This window comes from Peromyscus eremicus, chromosome 15 (assembly GCF_949786415.1).
Source record: "Peromyscus eremicus chromosome 15, PerEre_H2_v1, whole genome shotgun sequence".
Classification (NCBI taxonomy): Eukaryota; Metazoa; Chordata; class Mammalia; order Rodentia; family Cricetidae; genus Peromyscus; species Peromyscus eremicus.
In genome coordinates, this window is record NC_081431.1 from 85,846,270 (window position 1) to 85,861,121 (window position 14,852).

The 14,852-nt window shown below is 43.2% G+C and overlaps 1 protein-coding gene across 3 annotated transcripts in view; it reads left to right on the forward strand.

The window, feature by feature from the left end:
• Zcchc2 (zinc finger CCHC-type containing 2) overlaps window positions 1-14,522 on the forward strand; it is a 48,305-nt gene extending 33,783 nt beyond the window's left edge. The window contains exons 9-15 of one of the 3 annotated variants that reach the window (XR_009383347.1): window positions 20-155; window positions 1,608-1,672; window positions 2,121-2,215; window positions 5,741-5,869; window positions 8,267-9,754; window positions 10,619-10,758; window positions 14,414-14,522. Coding sequence is in view for 2 of the 3 variants with exons in the window: in XM_059281151.1 (XP_059137134.1) it covers window positions 20-155; window positions 1,608-1,672; window positions 2,121-2,215; window positions 5,741-5,869; window positions 8,267-9,754; window positions 10,619-10,686 (1,981 nt within the window). In the remaining variant the exon portion in view is untranslated. Of the gene's footprint in view, window positions 1-19; window positions 156-1,607; window positions 1,673-2,120; window positions 2,216-5,740; window positions 5,870-8,266; window positions 9,755-10,618; window positions 10,965-14,413 lie in introns of those variants that run through there. The other 2 variants (XM_059281151.1, XM_059281152.1) reach the window with 2 other exon arrangements.
• Window positions 14,523-14,852: the final 330 nt, after the last annotated feature.

The window sequence follows — 14,852 nt, forward strand, 5'->3', positions numbered from 1 at the left end:
TTGTCTTTCCTTGTGTTAGCAGTGTTGGTACGAGCTGTTCTCCGTTGGATGGGCTTACCTTGCAGTATGCAGAACAGAATGGAACTGTGGATTGGAGGAACCAAGGCTGTGCCACCATCCAGCACCCAGAGCCCTGTGTGGCCTCGGCTGACCAGGTATGTGTCAGGGTGGCTTTGGGGCCATTTGGCAAAAGCATTGCTGCTCTTTCTTTCCTAAGGAGTGAGTGCTGTGGGCCTTGGTCAGGTGGCTTCTCTGGTAAGAAGTGAGGAAATGTTTCCGTGGGAGCCTTTATCCATATGTGTAATTGAATTCCTGATGTCTGAAAAGGTGGATCTAGATAACTTTGATTGTTTGTAAGACTACCACAATTTAATAAGACACTTCAAGTCTTTAGTTCTAGGGTTTCATTAAATTGTTCCAATTTATTATTACTATTATTATTATCATCATTATTATTATTATTTTGGTCTCAAAAGGATTATTCATCTGTTAAATCACTATCTTGATATGATGATAGGAATATTCACACTGACCTTTCCTTGTAGTGTTTAGTCAGGTTACCCACTTTCTTGCGTATGCTAAGCGGATGTTTGCTTCCTTATGACCTGCTGTGATGAGAGGAGGCTGCTGGTGGTGCATTTCTATAATATACCACCACATACTGGGGCAGGAAACTCCCATGTTGCTAGTGTATTCTGTCTGGAAGATTGATTTGTGAACTTTATTATGTTTCTGACCAATACACAGATTCATATCTATTTTTATGGACAAAAGCATTTTGAGAAATTATAAGTTATCACTGTCATAATTAATGGTCTCCTTGTTAAAGCCACCTGATTCTTCGTTCCCTCTATTCCAATGTCTGTGGCTTCTCTTAAGTGTGACAAATATGTCAGTCTGAGCTGCATGTGAAGACCCATAGCAAATACTAGTCACTGGATCATAGTCTATTTGGGGCAGTAGTCTCCCTTGTCCCCAGAGGTAACGTTTCCAGAACTCAGTAGAGTACCTGAAAACCCGGTATCTTCCTATACATGAGTGCAAAGCTATGATCAACTTTATAAGTGGGCCTAGTACAAGATTCTCAACAGTAACGTTATAAAATAAGTTGTAACAGTAGAGTATCATGATTTATGTGGTTGTGTTCATGTGCTTAGCTGCTCTCAGGCCAGCAGTGAATGTGGCATAGATGTGCTAGACAAGGGGTGCTTGTGTCCCAGGAGGGTGGAACAGAGTGAGATTTCACCACGCTGCTCAGAGCAGGAGTGTAAGACACAGGGCATGTTCACTTCTGGAAGTATGCCTTAGTATGCTTTTGACTGCTTGACTTTGCAAAGTCAGAGTGCAATTAAGGAGACCTACAGTCAGATAAAGGAAAGTCGAGATCTGTTTTAGAACAGTTTTCTCATGATTAATGTTAAGTATTTGTCATAGAATGTGTACATTTTATTTAGTGCTTCTGTAGGTAACTTCAGAAGTGGGCTGGAAATCAAAATTTGTTAGTTTGTGATGGAGAATGGTGTTTGTTGTGTTTGATACTAGAATAAGGATACCTACAGCAATGTGTGGTGTAGCTGAGGTCTTTTTTTTTTTTTTATTTCTACTAGCACTCTGCTGAAAAACGGAGCTTATCTTCAGTAAATAAGAAGAAAGGGAAGCCACAGATAGAAAAGTAGGTTGAATTTAATGTTTTCAGTAATAAAAATTAGGAAAGATAAGCATTCAGTATCTGGTTATGGATGTATTTAGTGCGCGTGTGTGTGTGTGTGTGTGTGTGTGTGTGTGTGTCTGTGTGTCTGTGTGTCTGTGTGTGTGTGTGTGTGTGTGTGTGTACAGTATATTCCATTGATTTTTACTTTTCTTTTAGTTTTGGGGTTAACATTTGTAGTTGAAATTATCACCATGCACGTGATGGAAGGAAAGCTCCTATCAAAGAATGTGTTTGGTGTGGAGGGCAGAGCTCTCAGAAGCACATTGAATGGTGACACTCTAGGTTTTTCATAGAGTTTGTTTTTAATGATACAAATATCTGGAGGATTTTAGTAATACTGTGTTTAATGTTTTTGATAGAGGGCCTTACAAGTGTTGATTTTCTATATATATATATCGGTTTGGTTTAGGGAGAAAATTAAGAAAACGGAGAACAGATTGAGCAGTAGAATAAATGGTGTTAGACTCTCTGCTCCTCAGCACGCTCATGGCAGTCCTGGGAAAGGTAAGGAAGGCTTCCTCTCCAGTGTCCTCTCTACATCTGCAATGTAACATCTCAGTGGACCCTGAGCTGTTGTCAGGCCGTTGTTAGATATTCCTGAAGGCAAAACGGTAATTTAGGGGTCGTGTCAGCAGTAGCCAGTCTCTACTGCAGAGCTGGCTGGTTCTGACATTATGGCAGTCTTCTCTCAGCGTTGTGGAACACCCTCAGGGAAATCTAGACATACTCTTGCAGAGTCAATTTTAGAATGTTACTGACATTTTTATATTTGATGACTTAACTTATGGAGCTTTGTTGGACTAGGTTGTTTAGTTTCCATTTACCAACCATCTTTAAGGTAGGGACTTGAAGTCCCTCTTTTTAGGATTAAGGTTCATCTGATGGAAAAGCCCTCTTTTTCTAGTTCATCAGTTGCTTTTTGTGTTTTATTTGCCTGTAGTATTAATTGAAAAAATTGAAAAAGAGGAAAAAGCCATAGACCTCTAGGAAAATATTCTGTGTGTGCACCTGACAGTAACTAGCTGATTCCACAAATGGTTGGTTTGGGTTTGGTTTTTGTTTTGTTTTTTTAAATCTTACTGTCCTGGCAGCATATTAATTTGTGATATAACAAAAGTAACAAGAATATTTCTAAATTAGGATGTATTTTCAGCTAGGTGATCATAGAGACAGACTAAATAGTATAGAAAGAAAAATGATTGTATTTTGAATCTCAGATCATGCCAGTTTGTTGTATTAGCTAAATTGGGATGACTTCACTTTTCTGTGGCTGTGATTAAACACTATGACCACGGCAACTTATAAACCTGTTGTATTTAGGGCGTGCAGTTTCAAACGGTGAGTTGTGACTACAGTGGCTGGGAGCATGGCAGCAGGCAGGCAGACATGGTGCTGGAGCAGTAGCTGAGAGCTCACATCCTGATCCACAAGCAGAGGCAGAGAGAGCTAACTTGAAGTGGTGTAGACTTTTTGAAACTTTAAAGCCTACCTCCAGTGACACACCTCCTCCAAAAAGGCCACACTTCTTAATTGTTCCCAGACAGTTCCACTAACTGGGGACCAAGCATTCAAACGTTTGAGCCTATAGGGGCCATTCTCATTCAGACCACCATAAGGGGGAAAGATGAGCTAGAAAAACCCATCCTGCCTACATAAGGATGTGGTCCAGGAGCATGTGGTAGCACTTTGTTATCTGATGTTCCAGATGGTGAAAAAGGTTGGTCAGCTGGTGGCGGACTAGAAATCACTCCTGCCAGGGCTTCCTGTCCTGTTCCCCTGGCTCATTCTCCACATTGCTTCCATGTTTGTTTTCAAAGAACGTGTTTAGCTGAGGTACTCTCCTGAGCAAGTCCTGTGTGCACCACCAGTTACGAGGTCCCACTCTGATTTCACACACTTCCAGAACTCGGGCTCCCCCAGATGCTGCAATGCAGCTGTTATCTTTTTTCGGCCCAGATATCCAGAAAGCATCTCATGGACTTTGGTCAGAGCCATCCCTGGGTTTGGTTCTGTATCCTTGTTTCTTAGATGTGTGGCCTCTCAAGTTGTATCATTGTTGTGTATAAGCCAGAAATAACGTCTTCCTCCCCTAATTGTAAATCACACGTAACAGCCTGTGAACAGACTTAGCACTGACTAAAGAGATGCTCAATGATTTACTTCTTGCTCCTTGTGCTACTAAATCAGAAGAAAATACACATTTTTAAGTCATTACAAGCCTTGAAGCATCCCAAACTCCAATTCCTTTCCCCTTTATCTCTCTAATTTTCAAGTTTTATGATAATTAGGCTTTTTGAGTAAGTCAAACCTTGTCCTATTTGGGGGTTGTTTTGAGTGTGCTTTGTTTTGTTTTGTTTTTTCAGTATGTTTGTGTGTCTGGATACACATTTGTGTAATTGACTCACATTTATCAGGCAGGACTATGAATAAAGTGTACTCTGAGCATCTTGTCTCATTGATGTCTTTATGTAATTCAGATGTATGACAACCCCAACCTAAGAAAACAAACCCGTTTATTTTCCTCTGAAGGATTACAGTGCCAACAAAGAACAGCCTTTAAGAATTCAGTAAACTGGAAATAATTATTTTCTACCCGTGTGGAGCAGCTGCTGTCATGAAATGCAGATAGTGTGTAAGAGCTGAGATAGTGGGTCCTTCTGATTAGTGCATTGTTCAGCTTTAAACAGTGTGGTCCGTCTAAGATGGGTGTCACCATTTACTTTTAATTTTTAAAATTTTATTTTAAATTTTAATTTCTCCTTTGACTGACAGTATATTCATGCACCTCAGAATTAGGAAAGGGAACAAAATAAAGATTTCTCACTGCTCCCTTCTGTGTTTTCTGCTTCCAGGAAACAGCCTGTGCTATTAGTCATCTCTGTTGGCAGTGTATTTTCTTTGAAAACTTGCATGTCTCAGTGGTAGTGATGGTAGTAGCACACTCCTGAAATCCCAGGGCTTTATAGGCTGAAGCACAAATATTATCAATTCAAGGCCAGACTAGACTACTCAGTAAAATCATGTCCTTTAAAAAAAAAAACACTTTATAACTCCGTTCTAAGAGATAGATCATTACCACACAGAGACCATTAAGAACTTACTAAGAACCTGTGCTTTGGGGGCTGGACAGATGGCTCAGTGGTTAGGAACACTGGATGCACAATAATGAGGATTCAAGTTCTTATTGCAGCACCCACAAAATGAACTGGATATGATCTTGCAGGAGCCTTTAACCCTGAAAATGGGGGGCAGGAGCAGGGGCAGCTGCTGAGGCTTCTGGCTTCCAGCCTCACAGAAAACCCGAGCCCTCAGACCAGGGAGAGACTACATTTCGGGGATGCAAGTGGACAGTGACAGAAGACACATGGCGCCCTCCTGGTCTCTGCATATGTGCACAGGCACATGCCCATACACATACATGTACACACAGACATAGCTGCTTATATGGATTTGTGCAGTAAACGTGCTGTAACAAAAGCTATGTTAGCAGTGGGGTTTACAGAAGTGAAGTTTACAGTCTGGATTGGTGTAGGAGTGACTCATAGTGGACACAAGAATATTCTGTCCTAGTATGCCCACAACAAATGCCACTAATTGATAGTTGCCCTTACTGCAGTCACCCTGCCTTGTCTTGGCATAGGAATGGCCTCTGGGTAGAAGTTAAGGGGCTGCCTAGTCTGCTAGATGAGAAGCATGTTGTTGTTTTAAATACTCTGGCATGGCTAGTGGTTTTAACAGAACATATATTATGATATACCACCTACTCTTGGAGGATTTCTTTAGCAAGCTCTAGGGAGATAGACTCTGTAGACTTAGAACATAGCTCAAAGTGGTGATATTGGACTGTCCCTACAAGAAACTAATTCTGATTAAGTTAGTAAAATTGACTTGTTCTATGCCTTTGTTTTAAATATGTATTGATCAGCTACTTAATAATGAATTTTAACACAGATCAAAGACAAATTTCTAATGGTTCCATTTGAAAATTAATATAACTGTTTAACATAACTTTAGAGCTGTTGTTTTTAGATATGAATTTGGACATTGGATCTGGACATGACACATGTGGAGAAACATCTTCAGAGAGTTACAGTTCTCCGTCTAGTCCACGACATGATGGAAGAGAAAGTTTTGAAAGTGAAGAAGAAAAGGACAGAGGTTTGCTTTTAGCAGAGGGATAGAAAGAGGTGGGGGCAGATGAAACTGTTATCTCTTAAACAACCCGCTGTTGACTTAAAATTTGTTATTAAAGGTATTTAAAGACCATTCACTGCATGTGAAGTCAATAGACAGGGAAAGGGATTGTAACAAAACAGGGTTGTCTTGTGGATGGGGACTGGCATGGTCAGCACAGCAACCTCTCAGCTCACATGGGGCCGGGTCTTGTGGGGCAGTGTTTGGGAGGACTCCACACTACATCTCTCTAGTGATGGCTATGTTAGTGGTCTTCAAAGCTACTGTCTGTGGACTGGGGAGGAGATGGGATGAGGGTAGGACAAGGATCTCCGTTCATAAGAGATTGACCGATTTCTCTTACACACCCTATGATCGCTCCAGGCCTTTAGTTAGTTTTCACCTTTCTGAGAAAGTTGATTTTGACATTTCTGCTGTTCTCGTTGGAGAGACTTACCATTCTGGTCTGACAGTAAGAGACCCTTGGAAGGTCTGTGTTTAATGAGGATGCTGTCCTTCAGATATGCCACCCACAACTAAAGGCTGACCTCATGACAGTGAGGGTACCATGCTGAGCGCAGTCTCAGACAGTTTTTCTGTTAAATTCTTAACACCGTGGTATTTCAGCCAGATGTGGCTTCTTGCTGCACAGTTTTGAGCTTGCTGGGACCTGAGCTTCTGTGTCACTGTCATAGCCTGTCAGGATACTGCGACTTTGCAGACAGTTGAAGTGGGTCTTTACCTTGGGTTGTTTCACGGTCAGATCAAATGAAGCCTGCAGTGGTCAGTGCTACAGATGTGCGACCACACTGCACTTCTGCATAGTTTCCTCTTAGGAAAAAATAACCTCAGAGCTATGGAACATTGAGAGGACCTTTATGCTTTATCTAGAGTAGACGGGCCTTCAGTATATTGTGGTGCACATTGTACTTGGTTCTGTGGAGTGTGCAGATAATTCTGTGAGTCTTGAGCAGATTTCACCTGGTTGTCGGATCTGTGGGTAACTCTGATAGCATCCCTTCTTGTTCTCAGATCTGTAGTTGATAGGCCTGTGTGGAGGACATTCCCTTTATTCATGGCGGCTTCCCCAGAGACAGAGTCCCTCAGGGTGCTCCCAGGCACACACTGGGATGCACACAAAGGCCTTCAGAAGCGTGTGGCTCTGTTGTTGTAATGATGCTCTGAGACTTTCTGCTTTCCCAAGTCAGTACACAAACATCCTTCCCCCTGATCCCTGTAGTGCTCCAAAAATCAGTTATCACTGTGCCTGAGACTAGAGGTTTGAATTCATGTGGAAATTTAACTGAGCATCTGAAAGATGGCTTCTTTTTTCTTTTTGGACTTGATTTTTGTTCTGAACTCTGCACTGATGGATAGTACACATCCAGTGCCTTGAAGAGGTTATTAATTTAGGGAGATTCTTTCTGACGTTAATAATGAGTAGTATAATAATTTATGTTAGGGGCCATATTTGATAAAACCATTCACTCATTAATTCGGCTCCCTTCTAATATAAATTGAGACAATTCAGTTAATAATACTTGATATTCTGTGTCAAGTGGGTTCTGTTTAGCTTTTCTGTAGGAAAGTTAATTAATTGTTTCAAGGATGTTTAGCATTGCTAGCTACATGTAACCAGTTCTTGACTTAATGAACACTAAGTCCCACGTGTAATCCTGCTTAATTCACGAGCAGAAAGATTTTTACAGTTAGTGCTCCATCTAACTGAATGAGCTGTGCAGACTGCAGTGCAGTATTTACCACGTGTAAACACTGCACCAGCTAGTGCCTTGGCTCCTCTCTGCCCTGTCTGGGAGCTGGAGTGACTTGTGTGTACCGTGGTGTGCTACAAGAGTACGTAGGTGAAGCACAGTGTTGTGTCTCTGTGTAGTTGTGGAGAAATGGTGGTGTTTTCTTTCTTATCCGCCTTTTGTGTTCCGGAATATTCATTGTAGGACTAATACAAGTAGCTTTAAATGCTCCCTATTGAATATATAGTAGCACAAGTACATAGTCCATTTCCTACCTTAAGCATTTGAGTTAAATATTGTTCTGATCATACTCTTTAAATTGAATCATTCATGAGATAAATTTAAAATCGAGTTTTTGATGGTACAGAATTAAGTAGATTACCTAAAATTGTTGTTTAATGCTTTTCTCAGTAATCAAGTAGTAGTGCATGCATATCTCTTGTGTCTCACACTCCAGTGACCTTTGTTGTTGTTTTAGAGATTAAAGCATACTGAAAGCTCGGGCAGTTGAAAATTGTGACAGAGCAAAACATAGCAGACTTGAATTAATTTTAGATAGACTGAAATTTTAGTGCTAGTAAGAAAAGTAGGAATTCAGCCTGGGTTAATTCACGTTTGCTGTTTTCTTTAGACACTGACAGCAATTCTGAAGATTCTGGGAGCCCATCAGCAGCCAGGTTTACAGATTATGGCTCTGTCAACCAGACTGTCACTGTCAAGCCACCTGTTCAGATTGTCTCCCTGGGGACCGAGAATGGAAGCCTTTTAGAAGCCCCACTGACCTCACACAAGTATCCGCATATTCCCTTTATGCCAACTCTACACTGTGTCATGCACAATGGTGCCCAGAAGTCAGAAGTTGTCATTCCTTCACCCAAATCTGCAGATGGCAAAGCAATAGGGATGCTTGTTCCTAACCCTATGGCGATTTCTACAGTGATGGAGTCCACAAATTCAAGCCCTGTTGGAATCCTAGGCCCCTCAGCTTCTGGAGAATCAGAGAAACACCTGGAATTGTTGGCTTCCCCTTTACCTATCCCATCCTCCTTCCTTCCACACAGTAGTACTCCTGCTTTGCAGCTAACCTTGCAGAGACTAAAATTGCCACCACCACAGGGATCGTCTGAGAGTTGCACAGTTACTATTCCACAACAGCCAAGCGGAAGTCTGAGCATTGGATCACCAAACACTGCCTTTATTCCTGTCCATAACCCAGGTAGTTTCCCGGGATCTCCTGTGGCTACCACGGACCCCATCACAAAATCTGCATCCCAACTGGTAGGACTAAATCAAATGGTGCCTCAGATTGAGGGAAACCCAGGAACAGTCCCTCAGCCTACCAATGTGAAGGTAGTTCTTCCAGCGGCTGGCCTCTCAGCTGCACAGCCACCAGCTTCCTACACCTTTCCAGGCTCACCCCTTGCTGCCAGTGTGCTACCCACCCAGAATTCTAGTGTGCTCAACACAGCCACTTCTGCCCAGCCAACGGGTGCAGGCATCAGTCAAGCCCAGTCCACAGTTCCTCCTGCTGTTCCTACCCACACCCCGGGCCCTGCCCCAAGCCCCAGCCCCGCCTTGACACACAGTACTGCTCAGAGCGATAGCACATCTTACATCAATGCTGTGGGGAACACGAACGCTAATGGGACCCTAGTGCCACCACAGCAGATGGGCTCAGGTCCTTGTGGTTCGTGTGGGCGAAGGTGCAGCTGTGGGACCAATGGAAACCTTCAGCTAAGTAGTTACTATTATCCCAATCCGATGCCTGGACCAGTGTACCGAGTCCCATCATTCTTTACTCTGCCATCCATTTGCAATGGCAGCTACCTCAACCAAGCACATCAGAGCAATGGGAACCAACTTCCTTTTTTTCTGCCTCAGACTCCATATGCAAATGGACTGGTGCATGACCCAGTCATGGGGAGCCAAGCCAACTATGGCATGCAGCAGATGGCAGGATTTGGGAGATTGTACCCTGTATATCCAGCACCTAATGTAGTTGCCAACACCAGTGGTTCTGGGCCCAAGAAGAATGGGAATGTCTCATGTTACAATTGTGGTGTGAGCGGACATTATGCACAGGACTGTAAGCAGTCATCCATGGAGGCCAGTCAACAAGGTAATCACACTAACTCCCAGAGGACTTGTTTCTGAGGTCCCCCGTTTCTTCTTCCTTCTTGATTATGTGATTCTGTCTTAGCAGAAAGATCCGTTTGTGTGTTTGTTTACAGAGGTTGTATTTTCAGTGACAAATCACAGTGCAACCAGAGAAACTCTAGTGTAGATCCACGTAGCACGACAAAGGTCAGAGGAAGTTTAGTTTGTCACTAAGGAATAAACACCAGAGGCACTTTTCAAGGGCTCAAGGAATATCATGGAAATCTAAATTCTAAAATGTTAAGTCCCTTGCTTGCAATGCTGTATTTGAAGAGTTATAATCCTCTTTCACAGAGGAAGCAAAGTTTTCAAATATTGAAAATGAGATGTAAGCTAGTTATCTGGCATAAAAGGTTTTTAGTCTGATTAGAGTCAACCAGCTGGCTCACATAGTGCCCATGCTGCCCTTTAGTTCAGTACACAGAAGAGAAGAAATTCCAAGAGTCCATTGCATTTTTATAGGAACAAAATAATTTGAACACCAGTTTAGGAGTTAGGAAACAAGAGTGAAGTTGAGAAGTGCTAACTTCAGAAAGAAGAGCATGCGCTTAACTAGGTGTGGGTGTGGGCCAGCTTTGTCACTGTGCCAGATGTTACCCAGGGAAGGTCTTCTTGAATCAGGAAACTATTAGGCATCCTCAAAGCTTTAGGTTATCCTTGAAGCACAGGCTGGCCATTGCTTTTGGGAGAGTACTTTACTTGCCATTTTGACCAGAGTTAGTGCTGAGGAAGGGCCTTTGAAAGCATGCCCATTTGCAGTCTTGTGTAGTGGTTTGTGATGTGCAGTCATGAGCGGTGACTTAGCCGTCTGTCTTTCCTGTTTTAGGCACTTACAGACTGAGATACGCACCTCCCCTCCCCCCTTCTAATGATACGTTGGATTCTGCAGACTGAACGAGTAAAGCTTGCCTACTTAATGCACTCAAGTGTGGGGAGTCATGGGGTGTGGAGGGGAGGAAAGGAAAGGTATTTTGTTTCTTTGTACATTTCCTAAATTTCTATGCAGTTGGGCGTTTTCATTTCTCTTGTACCAATGTCCAAAATAAGAAAGAATGCGATGCTCCTGAGCCTCTGGTCCCCTGGTTCCACAGCAGGCTTGTATGATATGTGTAACTTAAATTTCAGACAGACTTTCGAACAAACAATATTGATGTGTGCTTTTTTACACTGAATACTTGCTGTGTGCAATGTTTACTGAATCTTTAGACTGTGTGTTGACCTTATTTGTTCTCACGACACTGGTGACAGTTGTATGATTTGGAAAAAAGCTGTGCTGCTTGCGGCTTGCTCACTCGGACCCTGTTCCCGGCCTGCCGCGGGAGTGCTCAGCAGTGTCCTTGCCGCACTCTGTAACCTGCTCTGTGGACGAAATGAACCAAGGGCAACGTGTTTCACCATACGTGTAGAAGTCAGATTCCCGAGATGTGTATATATGTCCCACAAACCTCACGCGAATACGTACATGCAGCACTTGTCCACATAACATGAAAACAAGCGCGAGAGAGGAAGTCAGCCTGCGGGAAGCCGAGAATGTGACCTGGACAAACCTTGTTTCCTTGAGAGGAGAGAACTTTTCCTTCCAGCAGACTCTCGTAGCCTGTTGCTTCAGAGACACGGTGCACACACTGGTGTGAATGCTGCTCTCTGTGTGCGTGTGTCTGTGACGGCAGTCAGCAACCAGTTCTACTTGTTGTCTACCACCTTGACCTGATCAGACACTAGCTGAGTGAAGATGTCATCTTCTGCCGCAGCAGCTGTCACAGTGTCACACCGTGTTTCCATGTGTGTGGTTTGTGCAGCTGAACCGAAGCTGTGGGTTTCTACAAAAGTCAGGTGTCTGCTCCCTAACCATAAGCCAGTCACTTTCATGACCGTTGACCACTATGCTTGACTATAATGTGAGACTGAGTGTGTTGAGATGGTCTTAATCATGTCAGTGTCATGTCACTAAGTTTAATGCTGCTGTTTTTTTGTTTTTTAACTTTTTAAAAAAGCCAATCTATGTACTAAATTGCTTCCAGGTAATTTTTTGATTTCCTGAAGTGCACTGAGGTTATCTGGGAGATTGGATGTATCTTCAGTGACTGCTACTCTCAAGAGCAGTGAGAAAGTACCACCACATAGTCATAAGCTTAAAGGGTAAGAGGTTTCCATTCCTCGGTAAAGAGGAGAAATGGTTGGCTGGTGTAATGGGGAGTGCAGTCGGGCTGTGGCAGAGGCACTGAAATGTTTGGTCTGGGTTCGGAAGCCTGACATTGTGAGACAAAGGAAAAAAAAAACTTGAAGAAAAAGAAGCTAGTTCAACACTTCAGAAGTAGCATTTATATTTATAGCACCAATGTACATTCTGAAACTTTCAGGGGGAGGCGCTGTGGAGGCGCTATGGGGAGAGAAGTGGGGAGTGTGACCGGGTAGATGAGAGCTTTAATTTAAAAAGAAGAAGTTCAAGTAAAGGAAATTATTTTGATTAAATATATTTTATTTGATCTGGGTATTTTTGGACCACATTATTAAATTGTTAAGCTGTGGTTGAGTTGTTCAGGGGAGAGTAAGCCTTGTGTAGGTTGTTGTGCTCACTTGCCGGGTGTACTTTACGGGCTTGTTTTATGATTTCAGATACTGTACTGTACACAGGAGGTGTGCTACCTCCTCCTCATTTGTATGTTTACCGTATACTTTGATATTTGAAATGTGTACTGGAAAGGCCACTTATATTTCTAGGACAGATTGGATTTTATGCAACCTTTTTCCTTGAATTAACAGCAATAAAAAAAATGAAAACAGCTTATGAATTGTGCCTTATTGCAAGTTTTATAAACTTGGAAGTGATTTTCATGGTAATTTGTCTTTTAAAGAATCAGTTCATTTCCCTCCTCACATAGGCAGTGTCTCCCAGCATGACTTACCGCCTGGATGTTCCTCAGTCTTTCCCTGGTGCAGGTCAGCAGTGCAGCCTCCAAAGCAAGGGAAGACTATGTCATGGCCATCTTCGTAAACAGGGTGAAGCCCGTCTCCCGAGAAACTAGATCTGCTTTAGGATCCCCCTTAATCACAGCACAAAGGACCCAATTTTTTCATATTGTTGATTTCTTTCTTCTTTTTTATTTTTTCTTTTTTGTCTGTGGGAGGCAAAGTCTTAAAGCCATCAGACATTTCTAACACGTTGGAGACCAGTGTGCCCGCTGTGCTGACAAGGTTTTTCTGAAGTGCCTCTACCCCTGGTACTCAGCGTGGGCAGGAAGGAGACTGTGAAGGGTATTAGACTGTTGCCTGGCCACATGTGTGTTTGGTTGTTCATAGAGCACTGTGTTAGCTACTGTACTAGTGTCATGATAAAACACATGGCCAGGGCAACCTATAGAAGAAAAACTTATTTGAACTTAATGACTCCAGAGAGTTAGAATCCATAATGATGGAGCCTTGAAGGTATGGAGGCCAGAACAGGGTGTGATGCTGTCTTCAACTGCAAGCAGGAAGTAGAGCAAACTGGGAATGGCAGGAGGCTTTGAACTCTCACAGCCTGCCTCCAGTGACACACTTCTCCACCGAAGCCTCCCCAGACTGTCACTAGTCACCAGTGCCTGAGACTGGAGGACATTATCATTCAAGCCACAACAGGCACCAGCTTCCCTCCCAGGAGGGATGAACTTTTACATTAACCAGCCTCCCACAGCTCTCGCCCTTCACCCACCAGTCCATCTGCTCGTGCTCTTCTTGACCTGTCTGAAAGGGAGTCTTCTCTCACAGCCCGCTGGGCCTAGCTCTGCTCATGTGGTTTGTGGCCCATGCTGCACTCCTGACACTCATTTTCACACCTTGAAATAGTCTCACAGGGATGAGTATTGATAAATGGATCCATTGTTCTGTCGATGGACATCCCGGTGGCTTCTCTTTTTCTTTTCAACTTAAGTCAGTGGTGCCAGGAACGTTGATTTGTGCTGCCCTGGTTTGTGTGTCAGAGCTTGTCAGAGCATCTAACTAGGCGTGCAGTCATACCGTTACATGCAGATACATTGGCTTTCCAAGATTCTCCATAGCTCCTTCCATACGCTCCTGCTGTGCACTAAGGGCTCCTGAAATGCTATCCTGACCATCTCCCAAGATGCTGTCACAGGACGTGACTCCAGAGGGGTTTTGTAGGCCTTTGGGAGAGGTGAGTTGAGCCCAGCTTCATGGTGTGACAGGATTCATGACTGCATGGGGAACAGGAAGCATGTGACAGAAAATGAGACAAATGGCTGTGGTGCACGTCAGGAAAGGAGGAGCCCAACATTAATGGTAAAGGGTGTTGTAACGAGGAGGGTAGGTTGCAAACAGTAGAATGGGGTGAGAACGGGAGTGGACTGAAGTTGGAAGTTACCAGGTTTTAAACAGGAAAAACATGTTGCCTCTGGTGTCTGAGAAAACTGCTCAGTGGTTGAGGAAAGAACGCCTGGAAGCTCAGAGTTTGACCAGAGGGGCTAGACTAAGTCACTGCTGTAAAAACCAGCTTAGTCCAAGGAGAAGGGAGGTGTGAAGTGAGATGTTTTCTCTTGAACGGTGTTCAGAGGATCACGTGAAGAAAGAGAAGGATCTGCATAATAGTACTGAGGGCCTCAGGCAGTGACTTTTCTATCAACAGGAGGAAGAGGACCCAGAAACCCGTCGGAAGAGCTGGTTGTCTGCCCCATGTGCCAACAAAATTTACCTACCTTGAAGAGTTTGTCTAGTTGGAAACCTCCCAGTTAATGGTAGATATGCACAGTTTTACATAGCCAAGGTGTATGTCTGTTACTCCGTCATTACTCCATAAAATAAGTCTGCTTAGTAGGTGAATTTAACATGTAATTTTTTATATACTAAAAATATACTTTTTTTTTTTCTGAAAAGGTTCCAGCTTTTAAAAGACTTCAAGTTTTAATAGCATCTGTTACTCAAGAGCCGCATCCACTCAAGCTTGGGAGACATCTTTACTCAGTTCTGTATGCTTATGAGAGCATTCTAAGGTTGGGAGACATCTTTACTCCATGCTGTATGCTGATGAGAGCATTCTAAGCCTGGGAGACATCTTTACTCAGTTC